Source organism: Marmota flaviventris, chromosome X (assembly GCF_047511675.1).
Source record: "Marmota flaviventris isolate mMarFla1 chromosome X, mMarFla1.hap1, whole genome shotgun sequence".
In the NCBI taxonomy this organism is placed as follows: Eukaryota; Metazoa; Chordata; class Mammalia; order Rodentia; family Sciuridae; genus Marmota; species Marmota flaviventris.
In genome coordinates, this window is record NC_092518.1 from 130,855,613 (window position 1) to 130,880,161 (window position 24,549).

At 45.7% G+C, this 24,549-nt stretch overlaps 2 protein-coding genes across 6 annotated transcripts in view; one reads left to right on the plus strand and one right to left on the minus strand.

Moving 5' to 3' along the window:
* The window catches only part of Mtmr1 (myotubularin related protein 1), a 75,215-nt gene extending 71,053 nt beyond the window's left edge, over nucleotides 1–4,162 (plus strand). For all 4 annotated transcript variants that reach the window (XM_071606593.1, XM_071606591.1, XM_027954485.2 and 1 more), the window contains one exon: nucleotides 1,796–4,162. In XM_071606593.1, the coding sequence (XP_071462694.1) occupies nucleotides 1,796–1,960 (165 nt within the window). In that variant the 3' untranslated portion in view covers nucleotides 1,961–4,162. The remainder of the gene's footprint in view (nucleotides 1–1,795) is intronic.
* Nucleotides 1–24,549, minus strand: part of Cd99l2 (CD99 molecule like 2) — a 115,834-nt gene that overhangs the window by 7,466 nt on the left and 83,819 nt on the right. Inside the window, exons 8-11 of one of the 2 annotated variants that reach the window (XM_027954487.2) lie at nucleotides 14,648–14,686; nucleotides 14,030–14,149; nucleotides 9,615–9,680; nucleotides 5,436–8,413 (exon numbers count right to left, since the gene is read on the minus strand). In XM_027954487.2, the coding sequence (XP_027810288.1) occupies nucleotides 8,349–8,413; nucleotides 9,615–9,680; nucleotides 14,030–14,149; nucleotides 14,648–14,686 (290 nt within the window). In that variant the 3' untranslated portion in view covers nucleotides 5,436–8,348. Of the gene's footprint in view, nucleotides 1–5,435; nucleotides 8,414–9,614; nucleotides 9,681–14,029; nucleotides 14,150–14,647; nucleotides 14,687–24,549 lie in introns of those variants that run through there. The other variant, XM_071606594.1, reaches the window with a different exon arrangement.

The window sequence follows — 24,549 nt, forward strand, 5'->3', positions numbered from 1 at the left end:
TTTGCTCTGAGAAGGAGATGGCAGGGTTCGCTTCTGTGAGAGGGGCTCCCTCTTAAAACCTATCAGAGGATGGCTGAGTGGGACCAAGAGCCAGTGAGCATCCTCCTCCTTTGGGCCTTGGCTTATGCCTCACACATGCTAGCACACCTGGGTCAGACATAGCTAGCCTTTCTCTGGTAAGTTTCTCTAACGCAGTCCTGCATTTAAGTCTCAGAGTCATCTGTTTTTCAGGCACCCCTTTGCTTAGTGGCAAATAATCTGATACATGAGAAAACTACGAAAAGCTCCCTGAGGACATAAGGTGATGGTGGCACACTTGGGCAGCCCGGGTCTCATTTCCTGGGTGTGCAGGAGACCGTTCCCCTGCATGCTCTGCTCCAGGAAGCTCATGTGTATGTTAATAATGGTGGTTGATTGCAAAGCATTCCCTCATCTGATTGGAATCAAACAATCCCACAGATGAGCAAAATCCCAGAGAGATTCTAAGGTTAAGAGGAGAACTGTCATTGTTAGTGTCCTTTAAGGATTAGCCTTTGCTATAAGACCCTGATGTTGCTGTCCCCTACCTTCTTCTTCCCATGGTCTGACAAAGGAGAGTGTGTTCTTAGCCTCCTTGGTGCTGGTTACTGAGCACCCTGTGATGTTGGAAGCATGCAGATGCCCTATCTTTACTCCTCTTCCTTCTCTTGTTCTTCCCCCCACCTACCAGAAGGGCTGATCACCAGGGCACCATGATGGTGCAGCTTCAAGTCTTTGACCTGGTGAGTGATGAGCTAGAGAAGCAGGCTAGTGCCTGGAGGTCAAGTTCAGGGTGTTACTCTCAGGGCAAGGGGAAGAAGCCACTAGAGGGTATTAACATGGTACATCACAAGGTCTGCTTGAGGCTTGGAATCCACCTAGTACCTGTGTGTGCTCAGTGGGTATGGGAGGAGAAAAGGATCCAGACCCCGCCCTGTGCCTCTTCACTTCCCTAGTGACCTCCCTGCCTAGTCAACTTTGCTCACAGCCTGTGAAAGTCCAGGTCTTTGATCTCTGGGCTTCTAGTAGGTGCTGAGGCTATCTTGGTAGTTTGGAGAGCTAGGTGCTATGACTGTAAAATAGCGTGACCTTCTAGTTTCTTTATTGTCCCATCCCAATCTGTGGGTTTAAAAGAAAGATAACTAGGGTGAAGCACTTGAGCAGAAGTACTGAATAGAGTGAGTGGCTGGTCCCTTTCCCCTGGCATCACCCCTCTGGAGCCTTATGCTCTACTTCATGCAAATAAACACAACTCCAAGTTATAGAAAGTTCTGATTTAACAGATGTATTTTTCAGTCGGGGAGACTATTTATAAAAATACACAAATACAGAGCTCTTGGAGGCAGCAGGGTCTGCATGTGAACATGGCTTAGCTGGGCAGCCCGGAAGCACCATGTGTGTTTGACGGTCTTCAGCAGACTGCTCGGCTGAGTCTGCACTGGGCAGACTCAGGTCTGCGGTCTCACCAGAGCCTGTGAATCTTGTCCTGAGAACTGGGAGCCCAGCAAGGAGAGCAGAGGGCAAAAAGGCCTGAATGGTGCCCAGTCCAGCCTGGCTCATTGCCAGTAGATGCAGGGTAGTCTGGGTGGCAGCTGAAGCACATGGCTTATGGGGAAGGGATCAGTGTACACTTGGGGAAAGATCAGTAACTGGTCCAGGAGACTTGTAACACAGGAGTCTGGGTGAGGAAATAACCACAAAGCTGAGGGTCTAGATGTTGGAACACAGTACTGTAAGAGCAGCCCAATAATGAGACTTTGTCTCTGCTCGCCACCAGATGCCAATTCACCAGAATCTCAAGGAGCTGCTGGCTGTCAGGGCTGAGCTGCAGAAGCGGGTGGAGGATCTGCAGCGGGAGGTGGCCACACGTGCCGTCTCATCCTCGTCTGAGCGGGGCTCCTCGCCCTCCCACTCAGCCACTCCTGTCCACACCTCAGTCTGATGAGCAAGGCCAGTGTCTCGGGCCATCTTGCTGCTCCACCATCTCCCAGGCGGCTCAAGAACCTGGCCATTACTGTTAGGGCTGTAACTTGTGATCTTGTCTCTTAGGATTAGGCCCAGGGACCATCTGTGTGGCTAGGTGGCAGCTCCCACTGTCAATAAATGCTTTTTGTTTTGTGACCAGCCTGCGACCCTCCTGTAGGCGGGTTCACAGGGGAGCCACCTGTCACACACACCCTGTGAACCACCTTCCTCTCCTACAGACAGTGTAGGGGAAACTCGAGTGGATGCAGCGCAGCACTTAGGCTTAGAACATCTCACGCCATTTCTTTCCAAGTTAAACCCTTCATAGAAAAAACATCCTTCACTTGAAAGACCACACTGCCAGGCATGTGGCTTCTTTCAGCTCTTTGCCACAACTTGAAAACTGTTTTTAAATGAAATGTTTTGGGGAATACAGACAATTGCCATCTAGTCAACAGTTATCTTCATGCAAGGGGTCTTCCTGCACCAATTACTCTTGTGTACATATAAGGTATTTTTTAAAAAGAGAAACATGCCTTTATTTTCCTATGTCCTTTTTTATGTTTAGAATAGTCACCTGAGGGGGGATCTGCTTAACTGGACTATGTGATAAATTCTTTCCAAATGAACTTCATGCTGACTTTGGTGTGGCACATTTGAAATAAGCTTTGGATGTGGTCATTTCAATGGCAATGTGTTATTGACCTCAGCCAAACTCTGTACTTGCCTCCTGAGGTGGCCCAGTCCATTCACAGGGAGCAATGGGTTCCTCAGGACAGCAAAAATTAGGTTATGCTGAGAACTCAGACAGCCGTGCCTAAGTGCTGGCCTCCCAGACAGCTCCTTCAAGAGCAGCGCCTATTGATAATTCCTGGGCTATTTCTGCAGCCCACCACCTCTCGACAGATGCCAGGCATCTGTATCAAAGCAAGGCTGCTTTCTTGTCCAGTGATTTGCCTGGACAAAATAATATTTGTCATTTTATCACAACCCTTTCACATCAGTTTATTCACAAGACTGCCTGTCCATATTTTCAAGCAACCACTGTGCTATGGCTGAGGTGTGCTAGAGCAGAGCACACTCTTCCCTTGGTTCTTCCTTCTCAGAGCCAGCCTCAGTTAGGCAAGCTTCTCTCCATCGTTCTGCACCTTCACTTAATGAATTTAAGCTCTGTGATTCTGTGAGTCCTTGCAAGAATGAATTTATGATCAACTCTTAGCTCCTTCGTGTGGGGTGCCAGCATCCCTCCGCCAAGTGCTGTGCCCATTTCTACAAATCACCAGACCCCCACCTGCAGCAGGAGGTAAGATTACTCTCCGAAGCTTAGAGGGTCAGCCTCGGAACTGCTGTTTTGCACCCTCTTTTGGTTGGTGTCAAGTTGCTGAATGCCACACAGAGTCCTACATGTTGACCTTACTTTTTAAAATATATTCCTAAAAAAGGTTTTCTATGGTCAAATATAGAGAATAGATTTTTTTTCAACTTGCAATCTTCTGATTCTTACAGAAAATTATCCTTCCAGAAGATACTAGAAATATTTATTGAAGATAATTTGATAACCTCAAATTAATTCTCAATTCTTATCATCTGGGGGATTTGTTTCTAAATCATAGCTTAATTAACATTTACTTTTGATTTATGTTCCCAACACATCCAAAAGCTGATTTATAAACTATTATTCATTGATGCACTGATTTTTTTTTTTTAAATGGAGATATTTCCCATTTTTATTCCCCTGGAAAAATATAATTCCCCAGCTGTACTAGAACTGTTTTTATAGTGGAGTGGATGATGCTTTTGGCAGAACCAGAGAAGCCAGGAGTGCTAATTCTTGGTGAGGTGAGCTGGCTGGTATGGGTGGGGTGGGAGCTGCCCCCTGCCAAGCTGCATGCTCCCTCACCTGGGTGGTCTCTACCAGCCAGATCCCTCGAAACTCCCATTTGATTTTTTAAAAAAAGCACAGCAGAGCATTTCCCTTTGTATGTTCCTAGAACAGAACCGTTTCTAAAACAACTTGAAGTTTTATTATGTAAGCATCTTTTTTGTTGTTGTTTTATTTAAGTGTACTAGAATGTAAAACCCTTATGGTTCAGGTTTTTAAAAACTGGTAGAATATTGTATTTGCCTCATCTGATGCACTGTATTTCAATCTATCATTAAAATTACAATATGTTTGCTCCCTGGTCTTTTTGTTGTCACTCTTTAAGTGTTTTAGTAGGTTTTTCCCTTGGGGAAAATTAGTAGTTTACTATATGCCAACCACAAATAATATATGTAAAGTGGCTAAATATTCACTTACAAAATCATACATGTAATTAATTCATCAGGAGTCTTAAGTGTTTGGCTGGAACAGATAAGTACTCTGATTTTAAAATGAGAAATGCCCCTTACCCATAAATTTGAGGAAATTCTGAAGGCAGGAAAACTACTGGAAATACCCAAGAGTCAAGGAATGGGTCCTCCTTGTACAGCATAAAACCTAAAATTGGCCTTTCCCCATTTCTAGGGAACTTCACGTTTTTGGAGCCCTGTAAAGGCCTGTGTGAAATCACACTGCCCCCTACAGGTCAACCTTCTTAATAGGGCCTGAGATCTCTGACTGTCCGTGAGAAGCACTGCTGGGTGAGAGAACCTAATATTAGGCAGAAGATGCTCAGTGGGATCAATTGCCAGGCAACTATCCCCAGCAGTGACACCAGAGCAGAAGGCTAGGAGGGCCACTGTGCCAGGTCCCCACTAGCCATGTAGAACTTCTGCACAGGGCAGTCACATGGTGAGTTTGAGTTTGAGGATTTGGTGCTGTTTCACTACCAGACTAGTTTAGCAAAATGAAAAAAAAAAAACTGCTATCAATGTGAAACAACTCCAATCACTGCACAGGATCTGTGCAGCGTGTTCATGCTGACAATTTCATCCATCTTCTCAGTTTGTAATTCAAGTTGTGAGTTGACAAGGTGGTCTGCTGGGACTTGATCCCCAACAGTCCACTCTCCACAGGCAGGTACAACGCCCCTTTTCTTGCTCAGCTTTCTCTGCCTGAAACAACTCACATGACTAGAAGTTTTGCTGGTGACTGGCTTTCTCTGAGGACAGAGCAGTGGGCTGGGAAGCTGCCAGGCAGTGCAGCCACGTCTGTCCTCCCAAAGGAGTTGATGCTACCTGGCAAGCTGCAGCATCAGGCAGCCCATGAAGCCTGGGTGTGGCCTCTGGAGGCTCTTCTCCTGCATCTGCCCTCCTAGCCCAGGATATTGGGCATATTATACTGCAACTGTTGTATAATGGGAGGCCACCCCCAGAAGCCCTGACACTAGGCTGTTCATGAGGAGGTAACTGCAAGAACTCTCAACTTGGAGAAAACCTATGGCTGGAAATGAAGGGAATGAGCTCAGCTCCATATCAACTCTTGTAGGAAAAGAGAGCCATGTGACAAAAGCACCTCAACACAATCCCAATACAACGTTCCATTTTGTTTAATGCACACACTAGACATTTTACAATTCACACTTGGACACAGCACATACAAAAGGATGTACAGAGGATTCTGAGATCGGTCTCCAGCACTTCTTCCTCAGAGAAATGGTACTAACCCCAATCCAAGTGGCTGAGGCAGTGGGCCTGCCCCACAGCATGAGGACACGCCTCCCCACCAAGTTCCCTATCTTCTGGCTCCCTTAGCAGTCTTCCATGGAGCTGTGAGCTCACTCGCATATACTCAGAGCTAATACTATAAATGCTAAACTTTTTATAAGTTCTGCCTGCCAAGCTTGGCTGATAATCACTGTTCTCAATTGGCCTTTCCATATCACTCCCTTTTTCCTACCACCTAGGACCAGACCTGAACTGACTAATGAAGCCTTCCTATAGACAGGAGAGGAGTTCCCAAGGCTTCTGCAGGCCACAGTGCCCAAGCAAGTGTCAAATGCCAGCGGGAAGAAGGAGCCCTTGGAATGATACTCTCTGCAAATGGGAGGCCAAGGACCGCCCAGGCCTGTCCAGGCACTTGAAGTTAGCGCCTGTGGGCCAAGTGATGGGTTTTATGCAGGAGGGCTTTACGCAGAAGGCACCGAGGTAGCTAAGGGAGAGCAGATAGGGCTCTTGTCACTGAAGTCAGTGATACTGAGAAAATGGTTTTACCGAGAGCATTTATTTTACATCATGGCTGCAGGGTTTCAACGTCTGTGCCATCAGATGGGCCTCTCCATAAAGGTAAGATGGATAACACCCGAGGTCACCCTGTCTAGGTGCCAACAGACCAGAGGTGCAAAAATTCTTCATAGCCACCTCCAGCTCAGCAATGGCCAGGCTGTGGGGCCATCATCTCTTGATGTCCTTGGTATCAGGGAGGCACAAATCTGATTGATGATATTCTCACCAGCAGTGTGGAAGGTCTTGGAAACATGCAAATCTTGCAAACAGTGTCTCCCTGACTTCCTGAGGCCCATTTCCCTTCCTTCATGTTGCTGCGTCCTCAGTGCTCCAGCCTGCCTTTCAGACCCAGTGCTGGTGTGTCTGGGCCAAACAGGACAGGGAACAGCTGGAAGGCTGCAAGCACTCACTGGGAGTGGGCTTACCAGACCATCTAGAGACAGCACCACCTCTGAAGCCCCTCCGGCATGAATAGGCTTTTAAAACAACGGACACACACGGTAGCATGCATTAGATGGTGGGTGGGGTCTGCTTGGATTTCAGTGGTTTCCTTAAGAAATGGGAATGCCTCATCCCACCTCAGCAAAGGAGCAAATGTGCAGCATGTGGAATGCGTGGGGCCATCATGCAGTCCAAAGACGCCCTGAAGTTTTGTAAATAGAATCTTGCCTGCTGGTGACTTATATTCTGCTTTCAGAATTGCTCTCTGGGAGGCTGGAGGTGTGGCTTAGAAGGATTGCCTAGCATGAGGCAAAGAGGCAAACAATTGCTTTTTGACATGGCAAACTGATAACCAGCACACAGGGCTCTATGCTGTAGCTCAGCCTCTGCCAGAAGAGCTTGCTGGGGGCAAGGGCTAAAGGAATACCATGAAGCCAGCTATGCTCTGGCCCAAACCACGCAACTTGGGCCAGGTTAGGGGCCATTCCTTGGGTTCTCATGTCTAACGTATCATCAATGTTCCAAATGCTCTTCATCAGAATCGACAAGGAGGATAACTACAGAGCTACACAGGCAGAAGCAGCTCCTTTTCCTCCTTCCATACATTTCTTTTTCTTTCTTTTCTTCTACTTTGGTACCAGGAATTTAACTGGGATGTTTAACAACTGAGCCACATCCCCAACCTGATTTTTTTGTTGTCTGTTTTTTTTTGTTTGTTTGTTTGTTTGTTTTGTTTTTGAGATAGGGTCGTTTAGGGCCTCACTAAGTTGCTGAGGCTGGTATCAAACTTGTGATCCTCCTGCCTCAGCCTCCTGAGCTGCTGTGATTACAGGTCTGTACCCTCCCATACATTTCTAGGCAACTTCTATGAGCATGGTTCTGGTTTCAATGCTCGTTCTCCATGCCTGTAGCTCTTGCTACTCAAATGAGCTCATATACAGGGTGGGGTGACCACCCACCACCCAGTAGAAAACATTTCCAAAGCAGAAATAACTCTTAAGAATTTTACCCTGGCCAGCCTAAGGCTACCCTTAGTCCCCTCTGGAATCTGGTAGGAATTAGGGCTGCAAGTCGCAGCTTCCAACTTCTCCAGATTCTTATACTCTCAGGGCAGGATTATCATGAGATGCACATTTGCACTGAAGTAACTGAAAAGTCTCCACTTGTGCCAGCTCTAAAGGCCAGCAATGTAAAATCCAGCATTGGAAAAGAAAAACACTGCCCTGGGTATTACATGTGTGTGGCATTGCTTGGTGTTGATTTGTCTGCCCCGTGCAGGGGTTCCAAGTGAACTGGGTGCTAGCAGGACCCAGCCACTTACAGCTCTCAGAGGTCACTGCCAGAGTCAGCCACTCCAGTGTGTAGGGGGATCATACCACCTTTCGATTTATCACCCAGGCAGAAATGCTCTCCTTCCACGCCGTCCCCAGTGTCCTCTTGCCTGCTCTCATCTTGGTTTCCCCTCCCCATGCTGAGGCTGGGACAGGATGGCTCTGAGGAGCTGGTGACCCAGCAGGTTCCGAGGATGATGCTGGTAATCTGCTGGAACTGGGTCTTGAGTCTCTACCAAGTCTCTTCAGAGCACCTGGGGCAGGGCAGACACCCCACCCTGCAGGCAGGGCACAGAAACCAAATTCACGAACACTCAAAGCTTGTCAGGAAAACTCACAACAATAAGAAGCCAATGATGTGGAAAGCGTAGCACAGCAGCTGGGGGTCTACATGAGGGGCCGAAGGGTGGTGGCACCCTTCATGTGTGTATGCTGCTGAATGGAGCCTCAGATTGAGGACAGTACGGGTTGCGAGGGCTCTGCAGACTGTGTTTGCAGTGCTGAGTATTTCACTAGGGAAAGAAGACATGTGTTAGGTGGTCTCACCTGTATCCTGCACAGAAGGCCCTGCTAGGGACAGAATTGTGCTTCCTGCATGTTGGGTCAGGAACTGACCCAAGCCTGTCCCAGACACACTTCCTCTGGGGCCCATTCCCTGCCCTGTGTCGGACATGCCTTGGGCCCTGGAACAATGTTCTGGGTGGGTGAAGGGGGAGAAAGGGAAGCCAGCCAGGCTCTGCAGAGCCCAGCCTCCACTTCCTCACCTGGAATCTGGAATGCTCCTCACAGGGTTACTGATTATTTTAAATAAAGCACTCAATACAGCACTTGGCCGGTACAGGTGCTCACTCACTCAATGGAGGCTAGAAGTCTTAAAACTTGTGATAGTGAATGCTACCTCTCATAGAATCCTTTTTTTCCACATTTGGACCCAGGGCTATTTTCATCTATTTGGTATGGCAACACCTTGATGATGACAAGAGAACCTTGTTCCCCTTACACAACAGTCCCTCCTGATCTCCTTGGCCCCATCATAATGGCTGTTGCCCTGTGACTCTGGTCACAACACACCTGGGCTCTGCTAGTCTCCCTGTCTGTGCCATCCCAGCCTTAGCTGATAGGAAGCTGGCTTGCCTTCTGCTTCCTGAAGCCTTGCCAGGCCTCTCCACTGGCATTCTGGGCCACAGGCTATATCTTCCTGGAGAAGCTGGCCACTCCAGACCAGTGGCCTGATCTTATGTGGCCTCAAATTGCTGCTAGTTCCTGAAGCCCAAAAGTGCTCACTGAGCCAGGAAGGGAAGGCTGAGAAGGTCTGGGTTTTAACCATGTACCCGCCCTGCCTTTGGCAATTTTCAAATCAAAAGGCTATAGATCTAGGTGAAAAGTCTTCCCACAGCTCTATCTAAATGTGTCCAGGACATGTCCCTTTCTGCCAACAGGGAACAGAGAGGTACCTGGTGCTCTAGCTCAGATCAATCAAGAGCAAGAATAGCAGGAGTGCCCAAAAGTCGCTGACATGGCACCAGATGCTCTGTCATCCCAGCAATGCCAGTCTCCTGAAGCCAGAAGACGCTGGCTGATCAGGCACACCTGGGCATTTGTGGCCTTCTACTCTGGCTGGTCATTCTATGCTTCCCTAGCCCAGTTCTGCTCAGTGCTGGGGCCACCAACTAGGAGACTTTCAGCAAGGAATAGTAACCAAGATGTCCTCACCTTGGGGTTCCTCACATACAACGGCTTCCAGGTTCTCCCCTTTCACGTAGTCTGCATTGAGACCCTCTGGAAAGGGCGGATGGCAGTGTTAGTGATGGGCATGGAAATAAAGGGGCCCCCTGTGACTCAGCACTGCTGACCGAGTCCTCCATTACAGTAGCTGCCCACTTCAGACCCCTGTCCTGGACAACCTGGACATCCTTTATCTCAACTGAAACTGTCCATCTGGAACTGCACTGCTCAGGAGTACTCATCAGTGCCTCAGAGATGAAATATTATGCATCAAAGGCCGCTGACACCCTGTCCCTATAGGGCAGCTCTGCTCAGAAGAGGAGGCACCAGACAGCAGGGCTCAGCACCATCCACAGGTCCCATGTGTGACCCAGGGACCAGGGAGGTAGTGAGAGAGCCAAGTGCCACATGAGTGACTGATGGATGCAGCACAGGGAGGGGGCAGATGGCTGAATGGAGCTCACTGTGGAGATGCCAACAAAGCCTCCTGCCAACACATGGCCTTCCCAGCAGCACCTGCACCGAGAAACCAAATGGCTTCTCCTGGCAGCAGGAATAACTGCTGTCCCCACCCAAGCTGGAAGGGCCCAGGATCTACTGGCAGCTGCTCTAGTCTAGTTGGCTAACTAGAATGCAGAGATTCAACAAAGCATCCTCTTCAGTCCAGCAGAGGCTTGTAGTGGACAGCACACCTGCTGCTGCTAAAGGAGAATCCACAGACCTTGTCTCATCTCTTGGTAACCCAGGCCCTGCAGGAAAATTGTGGTTCTAATAGACCAATTGACCAAGCACTAGCACAAGTCACACTATCATCCCAGGCCAAGGGCTCAAGATGGAAGCCAGATGAGCCTTTGAAAAATGCAGTCATTGCTCTTTGGCACAGGTGGCCAGCCCCATGCACAGCCAGGCAGGGGAGGGCCCAGCCCTGATGGGTGGGGGCTAGGAGATTGCCTTCTGCCTGTACTTGCTCCTCAGGGATGGCCACTAGGGGGCATCTCAGTGTCCTCTCTGATCCTGCCCCATCCCTGACCCCCAGCCACACAGGCCTGGGGACAGAGGGTCTGGCAAGTGGCATCCTCACACACATATCAGGGAAAGCTAAAGATGGTTGTGGTTGCAGCCAAGTTGGTGAGTGCCAGGGAAGAGGATGGGGTGGGGAGCATGAGAAAGAGCAAGATGAGGCAAGGGAGGGGGAGGAATGATGAGGTGTCCAAGGACAAAGCACAAGGAACATAAGTAAATCAAAGCACGTTGTTACCTTGACCTTCCGCTGCATCTGAAGGCAAGACACGAATCTTAGAACCCTGGAGTAAGAACTCAGCTCCTGGCAACCAAACTCTTGGGCTTTCTGTGAGACACACTGACCACTGGCACTGGAGGCAGACAGGGGAAGCTGACAGTCCCCAAAGCATGGGCTCCTTTGGTAGCAGTAGTGACCAAGAGCACCTGAGGCCCACATAGAAGGTGGAAGCAGGCCCTCCACAGAAACAGTGTCTATGAGGTTAGCCACCCTACAAATATCCTCAAGACTGTTTCTGATCCTGGCCTGGACTATATATCATTAGCACATCAGTACATGAAGCACAACAGTCCCTATGGAATGGACAGTCCAGAGAAATGCAGGGTTGGGGTGTAGTCAGACACAAACCCACTGGCCCTGCAGGTTCTGGCAAAGTCAGCAGGGGGCGTTGTGGCAGCACAAAAAAAAGTGCAGCCAGTGCAGCCACAGGCTGGTCCTGGGGAAGGATTCCTGAGAGGAAATGCTCTGGGCCAGAGGACAAGAGGAGCTCTCTGGAGACAGAGGCTGCAGGGTGGAGAGGGCAGGGCATCCAGGGAAGCGGGTATGGCTGTAGAGAAGGCTTCAAGGGACAGGGAGGAGCCACACCATAGTGGGCTTTGAATGCCAAGCTCAGGGCCTGGAACATAACTTGAGGGCAGCCGGAAACACGAGGTCCAGGCATTTTAAACAGGTCCTTCTTGAAGAGGGAGAATTATGGGAGGGGAGAGGGGCAGGCAGGAGGCAGATGAAACCATCCAGCTAGGAGATGGAAGAAGACCTGGGCCTGGACAGGCAGTGGCCATGGCAACAGTGAGAGAGCTGTGGCCCAGAGGAGACACATTGGGTGGCACAGGTCCCAAGGTTGGGAGTACACAGGTCGGGCACAGGAGGGAATCCCAGGCCTTTACCTTCGGGAGACAGACACCCAGGGAAAGAGGGGGGTTGACAAAGAAGGGCAGTAAAGTCCAAGATCAACAGAGTGGGGGAGAGTTCCCTCTGGAACCAGCCACTTTGCCTGCTAATTCAGTGTGTGAAACCTCACACCTGTTTGTTTATTAAACAAGTGTGAAGACAATGTATTTTCCTTTTACCTTAGTGTCCCTGTAAACACATCCAATCAAGATGTTTATTCTATGTTTTGGAAATCAACCCATTTTCCTCCTCTCTATTCCTACCTGGGTGGCTCTGACCTTATTTGGTCACAAGATTTGTTCATACAGCTGAGGTCCAGAAGACCCACCCTGTCTGTTCAACCCAAGTCCTCTTGGCCATCTGTTGCCCTGCCCTTGCCAGGCTGAGGCACAGGGCTGGCTTCTCACCCACAGGAACAGTCCTGAGGCTCTGGGTGTGAATGAATGATCTGCATTCACCCAGCTCTAGTCCTTTTGTAAAATGGGGTCATCAGGGTCTACTTGGAGTTGGACCACATCACTTCATCTCTCAGGCCCCAACCTCTTCACCGTCAAGTATGAGAATGGACCTGAGTGGACCTGAGTGAGCTCACACCTCAGTGCTCCTCCTACCAGTCAGAACTCCAGGGTGTACTTTTCAGGGCATAGAGATAACTTGATAAGACTTTTCACACTCTAGTCAGTCATAGGGCCCTGGGAAGCTTAGGTTTGTGCCACCAGTCTCATAGAAGTCCCAGGGTTCCAGGAGAAGAGTCTGAAACCACTAAAGTGAAGTCTACTACTTATTAAGCCTCTCAAGGTGAGATCTTTCTGGACTGAGCAACATGGCCACAAGCCAAAGAACATTTGGAACCCCCAGAAACTGTAAGAGGCATGGAAGAATCGTTTCCTAGAGCCTCCAAAAGGATTACGGCCCTGCTGACATCTTGCCCTCAGATTTTCAGCCTCCAAAACTGTGAGAATGAGTCTCAGTTGTTTTAAGCTACTCAGACTGTGGTTCTTTGTCCCAACAGCCACAGGATAATGCAACAGTTGTGCAGGTCGAGACTGCTTGTTTGGCAAACCTTGTTGGTGAAACCTGTTGCCTCCCAAGTTAGAGGGCTTCTTGTCTGAGTACCTCCATGGCTAAGGACCAAGCACAGAGTGGCAGTTCCTCTCCTTGCCTCCCCATGTACGTAGGAAGGGAAAAGAGCAGAACAACAGGACAAAGAGGTACGCCATGTGACACTTCTAGACCTCCAGTAAATGTGCAGACCTCCCACTAGTTTTGGGGTCCACTGTTATGGTTCGGATGTGGATATGGTTTGGATTGCTCAGGTGTGAGACAGTGCAAGAAGGTTCAAAGGAGAAAAGATTGGATTGTTGAGAGTCTCAACCCAATCAGTGAATTCATCCCCTGATCAGGATTAACTGTGTGGTAAGTGAAGGCTGGTAGGGTGAGGCTGGAGGAGGTGGGCATAGAGGGCATGGTTTTAGGTTCATATTTGTGTCTAGTGAGTGGAGTCTCTCTCTCTGTTTTCCGATCATCATGTGGGCTGCTTCCCTCTGTCATGCTCTTCTGCCATGATGTTCTGTTTCACCTTGAGCCCCAAGGAATGGAGCCAGCCTTCTAAAGACTAGGACCTCTGAAAATCCTGAGCCCTCAAATAAAATTTTCCTTCTCAACAGTTGTTCTGGTCAGGTCTGTTAGTCACAGCAGCAAAAGATGTGAGGGCAGGAGTGGGTGTGGCCCCATAGCAACCTTTTAGCATCAGAAAGGGGATGTTTTCAGAATCATAAGAGCCCTGGCTTGCCCAATGGCATTTGCTGCTATGTTTAAAATCCCCGAGAAAGTATGGCCTTCTGGTAAGCAGGAGAGGGAGCTGTTGACCTAGAGCCTCTGGTAGCCCCACATCCCCTTGAATGTGATCAGAGGCCATAAGGATATCCCAGGGCCCTTTCCATTCTAGGGAAGGAAATGCCACAATGGTCACTGAGCTCTGTCTCCATATAGCCTCTGAGTACTGGGGCCCCTGGAATGTCAAGGTCACCTGGAAAACTCCCATCTGTTGTCACAGACTGGTGTACACTTCAGTTGGACCTCAATTTGTCCCTGTGGATTTTAAAAGGGTACCCCACACCGTGGCCCAGGCAGTACACTTAGAAGCTAGTGTGGGGCCAGATGTGGGAGGGATGTGTCTACACTGACCCCTTCACTGTTCAGGTGCACTTACGCTGAATGCTGAAGCAAAACTTCTTCTGCTGGTAGGAGATGTAGCTGGACACAGCACCAATCAGGGCCATGGCCAGGGCACTGGCTACTCCAGCGATGGTGCCAGTCTCTGCTGACATGCCTGGGCACAAAAGAACAGGGAGAGCTTTTGCAGAGCACCTTGGATCTTAGCTCAGGAGTGGGTTTCTCTACTTGCCCCGAACTAAGCTGGTGCAGATGCCGTAACCCCCATGTCCATGCAAGAAGGCTAAGCCATGGATGTCCAAGGCATGACAGTGACACAGTGCTCCTTGGATTTGCCAAATACTTTTGGTCTTCTATAAAGACTTGCATTTTGAGGAACTTGAAATGTAGACATGGAAATGGTACTGTCCCCGCTCTTACTAAGGCCCAGCCACAGCTCTGGGTCTTGGGTCAACAGTCCCCCTCATTGGACCACCTCCCCTGGGATTCAGATCTTCATGCTAGTTCCTTTTAAAGACTGCACCCCTCTGCTATTTGCCTTATGGCTTCTGCTGAAAACATTCAGGGAAAGGGCAGGGTACACCCTGAGACCAGCTGTGGGACAGCACTATTTTCCTTATGGCTTCCAATGAAACCTTAGGGTACAGATACTCACCAGATCCAGGGTCATCACTGCTGCCATAGCCACCACCACCTGGAGAAAGGACAAAAACAGTGTCTGCTGTGAACCTGCAGCGATGTGGATGGCAGGGCCTGTTTCTTTATGCTCGTCACCTGCAAAGCCCAGGCTTCAGGGTAGAATTGCTCATCATTCAGTTAGCTCCCTAGTTTTTCTCTCTGCTGTCCAATGGGGCAGCTGCACTTAGCACCCCACCTACAAGGGAGGGAGCAGAGGCTGGCAGGCAGCAGAGGTTGAGTACAGGGCAGGCCTGACTGAATGACAACACCATGTGTCCCCCATAGGAATGTTGACAGGGGTTGAGGATAGAGGGGGAAAGATTTGGCTGTGTTTCTAAGTGGGTGACATGGAGAATCCTTGTGATGACAGAACTGTTCATCTCCACCATAGTAATAGTAACACCAGTCAACACCTGTGATACAACTCCACAGAGCTCTACACACACACACACATACACACACACACACACACAACACTCCCTGACAAGCAATTGGTACTAATTCAGGACATTAATTAGCCCTGAGTTTGTACTTCTTGTCACCCTCTTCCTTTTAGGACCAAATGCTCATTGATGGAAGGAGATGATTTTTTCTGGGCCCAGAGTTCTTAGGGGAATCCAACCTGTGGTGTTGGAGGCTATGGGTTCTGACATTTTCTTTACTAATCAAAGAGTCTTGGGAGGTGTAGGCTAATGGAATGTAAAAAGTGTACCATGTGGGGGGGGGCAATGATTGCGGGGGGTTGGTGAGGGACAGTGGCTATATGGGAACTCCCTGTACTTTGCACTCATTTTGCTGTGAATCTAAAGATGCTCCAAAAAATAAAATCTATTTTTGAAAAAAAAGAGTCAAAGGGCAGGAGAAAATGAGATTTGTTATTCTCCCACCTAGGACTGAATCATGGAATCAGATGCATCTTATAAAGATCTCAGATTGGCTATGAACAGCTATGCACAAAACAAATAACACAGCATTTCTAACAAACACACTTGCTATTGTTGGAGAAAGCAGAGTGGGAAGAAGTGTAGGAGTCACCATATACACTAATGTGTGAGTGGCAACAAGGTCACCAGTGAGTGCTTGCAGAACTACAATGCTGGCCTGTCATTGGTCCCCTCTGCTGTTCTAGAGGTGGCTATTGCCAAGGATAAAGGCAGATATCCACATAGGCTCCCTCTGTTGACACATTCAAGTGGCTAGATTTCCAGGTTTTGAACCCTCTTAGTAATTATTTTTGAGGGAGGGGGTGTGTACCAGGGATTGAACTCAGGGGCACTTGACCACTGAGCAACATCCCATCCCTGTTTTGAATTTTATTTAGAGACAGGGTCTCACTGAGTTGCTTAGTGCCTAACTATTGCTGAGTCTGGCTTTGAACTTACAATCCTCCTGCCTCAGCCTCCTGAGCTGCTGGGACTACAGGATCCTACCACTGCACCCAGCTCTAGGTAATTCTTTAACATAAAGAGAGAATGAAGCTGAGTGTAGTCCCAAGCCTGCTCACTTCCTCATCTCCCCCCAGGGGTGCACAGAGAGACTGGCCAACAGATCCAAACACTTAAGCTCCTGATTATCTAGCTGTGATTATAGGAAACACCGACTTAAGATGATAACCAAAACTGTAATTCTTTCCTCTCCAAAAAAGGGATCTCATCCTGTGAGGCTAGAGGAAAAATAGAAAAATAAAGCTCATCACCCCAAATCCTGTCCAGTTGAGTTGCATGAACCTTGTTACTGGAGTTAGCCACGCCAAGGTCCTGGCTTTGATAGCTCTTTGGCCACTGATCTCTGGTTACTTTACCTGAGCTCAAGCTGAATCCAGCTCCTCTACACAGTGCACTCTGCTCAAAAGATGGTCTTGGGACAAGCAAAAAAACCACCGGCATAAAATAAAGTGATACAACTCAGTACCATCCAAGAAAATGAGTTCCCAATAAAAATAAAATGGATGAAGCCATAAAAGCACTAAAAGAAATTTTAGGACAACATTTATATTATCTTAGGGGTAAGGAATGACTTTCAAACATGATCATAAAGCAGGAAACACAAAATGGGAAAGAGTGTACCACATGTAAAAACTTTAGTATTAAGAGAACAAGAAACAAAAGGAAAAATAAACTGAATTTTATAAAAATTAAAAACGTTTTGTGTTTCAAAGGACATCATCAAGAAAGTGAAAGATGGCTCATAGAATGGGAGAAAATATTGGTAAATTATATATCTGATAAGGGACTTATATTGAGAATATATAAAGAATTCCTAACAACTCAATAATAAGACCAATAATTCAATTTAAAAATAGGCAAAGGCTGGGGCCGGGGCTGGGGCTCAGTGGTAGAGTGCTCAGTGGTAGAGGCACTGGGTTTGATTCTCAGCACCACATAAAAATAAACAAATAAAATAAAGGTATTGTGTCCATCTACAAATAAAAAATATTTAAATAAAATATAAAAAAATAAAACTAGGCAAAGGATTTGATGGTCAAAAAGACACACAAATAGCCAATAAGCACCTGAAAAATCAGTCCATGTAACTCAGGAAAGGCACCCCAAAATCATAATGAAATGCCACAAAAAAGAAGAAAGGAGAAAGAAAAGGATGAGGAAAACTGAAATTCTCTTATACATTAGTAAGGGCAACTGTTAAACTGTTTGAAAGTACCCCCAGGAATCCATGTACTGGAAACTTAATCCCCAAAGTCATATGTCAATGGTATTTGGAGGTGGGATATTCAGGGGGTAATCAAGGTTAGATGAGGTCAGGAGGGTGGGTCCCCATGATGGCATTAGTGGACTGATTAAAAGAAGGCCAGGGAGGGAGGGTGCAGGTTCAGTGGATTAGACATAGGGGAAGAAAGGGAGGAGGGTGGGATGGGAATGGGAAAGACAGTAGAATGTACTGGACACAACTGTCCTATGCTCATATATGAATACATGATCAGTGAATCACCACATCATGTACAAGCCCAAGAATGGGCAGTTCCAGCCTCCAGAACTGTAAGGTAAATAAACATCTTTCCTTTATTAATTATCCATTCCATGTATATACAATATGTCAAAATACACTCCACTGTCATTATAACTAAAAGAACAAAAATTTAAAAAAAAAAAAAGAGGAAGAGGGACCAAGGCTACCATGTTCATTCTGTCCTGCCACATGAAGGCCTCAGCCATGTCATGATCCAGCAAGAAAGCCCTCATCAGATGATGAGCATATGTCAGCATCATGCCGTTAGACCTCCCAGCCTCCAGAACTTGGTACTAAATAAACCTCAATTCTTTTTTATTTGTTATTTTTACTTATGTATGTATGACAGTAGAATGTATTTTGGCATATTACACATACATGGAGGACAACTTATTCTAATTACGATCCTGTTCTTGTGGTTGTTCATGATGTAGAGTTACCCTGGTTGTATTGTATATTCAAATACAAGGCTAGGAAAGTTATGTCCATTTAATTCTGTTGTTCTTCCCATTCCCCTCTCCCCTCCCTACCCATTGTCTAATCCGATGGATTCTATTCTTCTCTTCCCTACCCTTCTTTTTTGTGGTTTAGCATCCACAAATCAGAGAGAACAATCAGCCTTTGATAAACCTCTATTCTTAACAAATTACCCAGTCTGTGATCATCAGTCACACCAACAGAAAACAGACCAAGACAGATATATATTCAAGACATATGTCCACATAAAAATTTGTATGCCAATATTCATAACAGCAACATTCATAAAAACTAAAAAGTAGAAAAAATGCAAAGTTGTTTGACTGAATAAATGAAATATTTTTAGAATATATGCAAAAGGCTTCCTAATCCATAATGTAAAATGAACCCTTACCTATGAGAAAATTGGGCCAAGACATGGACAGGCAATTCACAAAATATATTGTCCAATAAGACATATAAAAAGTTTCACTTCTTTTGAATTAAAAAAATGAAAATTTGAACAGGACAGTGTTTTGCTCTGAATGATTTTACAGAGATTACAAAACCGTGATGTTGATGGAGGCAAAAGGTCTAAGAAAAAAGGCATCTACTTGCTTCCTCATGGTTGAAATGCAAGATGGTACAACCTTAATGGAATATTACTTGGCTGTGCCATGCAAAGTCTCATCTTTAAAAACAGATACCTTCTATGACCTAGCAATTTGACTGTTAGGAATTTAACTGACAGAAACAACTGTGCTTTTGCATATTCAGCATGACAATGCTCATCTTGACACTGTGTACAGTAGCAAAAGCTGGGGGAACCCCTCTGTACAAAAACAGGTAGCTGGTTAAAGACATGATGGTATAACATAATATCATGTTGTCACTGACAGGGTATTATAGAACACATTTCAACAATAGACCATGGTTGAATAAAAACTGGTGGTAAAAGAATACAAGGATCACAGACACACTTCTTTACAAATGTATATTTGTGCATAGAAAAAGAACTTCCAGTTTATATTCCAAAGTATTATTGGCCCTTCTCCCTAGATGGCACAACAACAAACTTTTTTATATAATTTTTTACATATGTACACCTTTTTTTTACAGAATTCTAGAAAACTTGTAAATATGTAAGCCCCATACGATCTATTTCTCTCCAAGAGGCTATTTCACAAGTCATTGGCAAGATCTTCATTTTCTAATACAGTACATTTTATCCCACCTGCCTTCCGAGTTCATGATTATATACTAAAGGGACTATGGTACTCTTCTGTCACACCAGAAATTTCCCTGTACAGTGTACTTCATGCTGCAACTTGCTTTCAGCACAGACTGCTATAGCTCTAGGAACCTCTGATCTAACGATAGCCACTGTAGCAACAGTAAGCACCTGCCACATCAGGTCCCAGAGCTACAGGAACCCTGTAGCAACCACCACCACTATAAGGGCAGCTACAGTTATGCTGACCACCATAGTTATAGGGACCCTGTAGAACAGGAGGCACTGGCTAGTGAGAGAGTTGTATGCAATGGTTTCAATATGGTTTGTCCCCTTGGAAACCGGTGTTGAAATCTGATTGCCACTGGCAGTGCTGGGAGGTGGGGCCTTTAAGACATGATTAGGTCTTGAAAAAGGATTAAGTCTTTTGTCCTGGGGATGGATTAGTTAGCACAAGAGCAGGTTGTTATACTGTGTTTTGACTCATCTGTAGGTGTCTACTTGCACTTCCACTTCTCTGCCCTATTATAATACAACATGGGGCCTTACTAGAGGGGGTTGTCCAATCTCAAGCTTCTAGCCTCCAGAACTGTAAGGTAAATCAACATCTTTCCTTTATTAATTACCCATTCTTAGTTATTCTGTTACAGCAATAGAAAATGGACTAACACATTGTAATAAGCCCCATTTTCAAAGTAGTGTCAGACACCCCAGCAGCTCAAATACAAAAACAACAATGTACACATACACAGCCTTGAGTTCTATACAGCCACACACCTGGGGAGGCAAGGACACAATGCATGCAGATGCCATTCTCTGATAGCAGCCCAAGCCCTGGCTCATGGTGAGGAATGACACATTCAGTTGCCAAGGACACAGAGAGTCATATAACAGAAGGATAACTGTATATAGAACTGTTAGCGGAAGATGTTCAGGTGTTTAAATACATTTGTGAGTATTCTGGACTTCAATGAGACACAGTTTGGGCTTTCAGATAGTTTATAAATGTATTTTTCATTATCTAAAATTAAATGGCAGAAGTGCAAAATAAAATTAAATTAATAAATAAAGTGTATTGTTTTGGATGTGAGGTGTCCCCCAAAAGCTCACGTGTGAGACAATGCAAAGTTTGGAGGAGAAATGATTGGGTTATGGCCTTAACCTAATCATTGAATTAATCACTGATGGATTAACTGAGTGGTAATTAACTGAGGCAGGTGGGGTGTAGTGAGAGGAGGTCATTATTGGGGGCATGCCTTTGGGGTATATATTCTGTATCTGGTAAGTGGAGTCTCTCTGCTTCCTGATCATGTCAGCTGCCTCCCTCTGCCACACTCTCCTGCCATGATGTTCTGCCAATTGAGAACAGACACAAGGACCAGAGGAAGGTCAAGGTAAGGTAATCACTTCATGAAAAGGCTACAATATACCAGCACCCTTAAGGACAGAGCTTCAGTGTAGTAGAGGACAGGACTGAGGTCACACAGAAACTTCCTGTTACTTCTGCTACCCCATCTCCCACAAGCACCCTGGAGCTCAACTGAGAGAAAGCTGGATTTACAGGTCAGACACAGAGTTCACCTCCCCTCACACTGCACCCTTACCCACACCTTCTGGGAAGTCCTGGGCTCCCTCACATGTTTTATCCCATGCCATGATCCCACCCCTAATGTGGATCACAGGATCAACAGGTTTATATTTTTTACATAGCCCTCATTTCTAAAATTGTTGGGTCACTAGGTAGGTGTATATTTAGTTTTCTAAGAAATTTTACCAACAATGCATGAGAATTTCAGTTGTCTCACATCCTTATCAACATCTGATATTATCAGTATTTTCTTTTCATTTTAGCTATTCTGATAGGTGAGTTGTAGTATATTATTGTGATTTTAATGTGTATTTCCTTGAAAAACATTGATTTTGAGTATAATAATCTCCTCTATGAAGAGTCTATTCAAATGTTACACTCAGTTTTAACTGGGCTATATGTTCATTATTATGCAGTACTTTTAAACAGAGGAGTGACACATGATCAGACTCATGTTGTTGATGGTTCTCTGGAAGCTGCACGGAAGGCAAACTGGATCAAGGAGACCAGATAAGAGGTTAGGGGAAAATCCATGGAGAGGAGATGAGGGCCTGAAATTGATGGGAGGTAAGGAGAAAGAATATTCCAGTTTCAAAATATACAAGGGGAAAGGACTTCTAACATGAGAGAGTGAGGAGAACACATTCTCTCCTTAGAAACTAGAAACTGCTTTACTTTCAGTCAGAGCAGCTTGAGTCAGAGGCATTTTTGCTCAGGACTGCCCTCATTTTCCCTCCCCCTAGGTCTTTTAACAGATTGTTCCCTGGATACCATAAAACCCAGCAACCATGCTGTAGATGCCAAAGGAGACGGACTTGACTTGGAGCACTGTCAGGTAACATGGAAATCTTGGAGTTAAGTGAATAGGGAGGGCCAGCAGTTTCTTTCACCTGAGCAAGACACCAACCAGTTACCTGGCTAAGATCTAATAGGGAAATGGGGAGGTGAAGCAACTGCAGAGAGCTTAAAAAACTCTTTACATATTCCTAGTCATCCTGAAGCTAAATATAGGCCCAGCAGAGTCTAGTACAGGATGAAGGACAACCATAGAGATACTAGAGCAGAACTAAGATTCTACACATGAACACTTACATTTATGTCAACTGGCTTTCAACCAAGGAGCCAAGATGATTCAAAGGAGGAAAGGATAGCTGTAAGGATGGCCTTAACCTAAGAAGGGCCTTAGCCTAACACCATTTTAAAATAAAACTACAGTCCCCACCAGGCACGCCTACAGAGCCCTCCAATATTGTTATCAGGCATAGCCTGATAAAATAAAGTCACTTTTCACAACCCTGACAAAACTCAGAGTGAAGTCACTTGTCATTTGCCTTTGCCCTGATAAAGTCAGAGGCAAGAGATCAGGGTGGAAACCACTAGACCAGATGTCCTGACCCCAGAATGAAAGACGTCACTGAGAAACGCAGTAATGGCTGATAGGGATTCAAAGGGTAGGTAGAAGCCCCCAGACTTAGCATAAATGATGGAGCAAATGAACAGACTTCATCCAGCTAACACTGATGCCCTCACGCTGGAGAGCCTGATGAGGACCTGGACTGACACCCCAACTCTTCTCATCATTTGCCTCTGCGTTGTCCTCACTGCTGTCAAACTCTACAGCTACATCTTGACCCTGGTGAGAGTCACAACTTCTCCCTACGACCCTCTCCCCAGCGGGCCATCAGCTCCACCCCAGGAGAAGCCTGCCTTGGTTCCTGATCTGATCACTATGGTCTGAGTGAGTGGACATCTACCCGACTTAAAGCCTAAGGCTTGAGACTTTAGATCTGGCACTTGAGCTTAGCATGCAGAGGGAATTGTCATGAGCCTGTCATGACTAAGTGTGTTTGCTGTGCTTAGAATTAATCTAGAATTGTTTGCTGTGTATTGATTATGTCTGTTGCAGTGCCCAGCATTAAGGATTGTCATTTTCTTGATTAAGAACCTATAGAGTGAAATTTTATTGAGTAATTTGAGTGAATAAAGCACTGAAAAGGGCATTAGTGTGTGGACATTCTTTATTTCTCCCCTCGACTACATAGTCACACCTTTCTCCATCGCGACAATAGCCTTGTCAACAAACAGTGCTAAGGCAACTGAATATCCACATGTCAAAGAAAAAAATCATGTCCTAATCTCACACCATAGATAAATGAACTCAAAATGGAGAAAAGTCCTAAATGTAAGGCTAAAACTGTAAAACTCTTGGAAGACTTAGGGAAAGGTCACCAAAGCATAATCTATAAAAGAAAAAAAATGAATGAGTTGAACTTTATAAAATTACTAGTATCTTTATTCTACAAACAACCCTAGGGCGAAAAGGAAAAGACAAACCACAGACTGGGAAAAAATATTTGCAGAATCATATATATAATATTTGTATCCAGATTATATAAAGAGCTCATTAAATGTCAACAATAAGAATGCAAACCACTCAAATTTTAAATTGGGGAAAAATATGAACAAATTTCACCAGAGAATATAAAATAAGAAATAAACAATGGTTTGGGGTGTAATTCAGTGGTGAAACATTTGCCTGGTATGTGTGAGGTTCTGCCTTCAGTAAGGGGATGCAAAAGAAAACCACCAGAAACCAATACACACCTATTAGAATGTCTGAATTAAAAAAAAAAAAAAAGAAAGAAACTGACAATACCAATCACTGACAAAGATGTGAAGCAACAGGAACTCTCATTCATTGCTGGTGGGAATGCACAGTAGTACTGTCACTTTAGAGGACAGCTTGGCAGTTTCTTGCAAAGTTAAACATAGACTTGCCATATGAACCAGCAAGCACGCACCTAAGCTATTTATCCAAGTAAGGTGAAAACCTACGCCTGCACAAAAATCTGTAGGGTAAATGTTTAAAGCACCTTGATTCATATTCACCAACAGCTGGAGGCTACCAAGGTATCTTTCAACAGGTGAATGGGTAAATAGTGGTATATCTCTACTATGGGTTGTTATTCAGTACTAAAATGAAACAAGCTATGAAAAGATATGGATGAACTTTACATGCATACTGCTAAGTGAAAGAAGCCAGTCAGAAAAGGCTATATCCTATACAATTGCAATGACACAGCATGTTGGAAAAGAAACAGCTGTAGAGATGGTGAACAAATCAGTGGTTACAATAATAGAAGACAGATAAGACTTGAAGGAGGCAGGAATAACTGAGGATTATAGAGGGAATGTGTAGAAGAACTTACAATAGAACAAAACAAAACATGAACTAAGTAGGTGGAGGAATCCCAGGATGGAATGTCAACAGTGACAAATGAATTTAACCCATTATAAACATATGGCAAAACCATACTGAATGCACAGGGGTGGAGGAGATGGTCTAAGTAACTGGGAAACAAAGGGGTATGGGCTGAGAATTCTTATACTGATATACAGGCATAGCTGAACTAAGCAAGAAAGGAGCAGGATGACAGATGGTAGAAGTCAGGTTCTCACCATCAGAGAGGCAAGTTACAGATAAGCAAGCAAGCAAGACCAAAATAAGCCTTTTGGCACTAGATTCAAGTAGATATAAGTATGAAGTAATGTTTAGGTTAATATAACTACAGACGATTAAGCCTAAAAATAATCATAGCTATGTGTGCATACTTAGTGCTATGTGTCACGTGTTTGT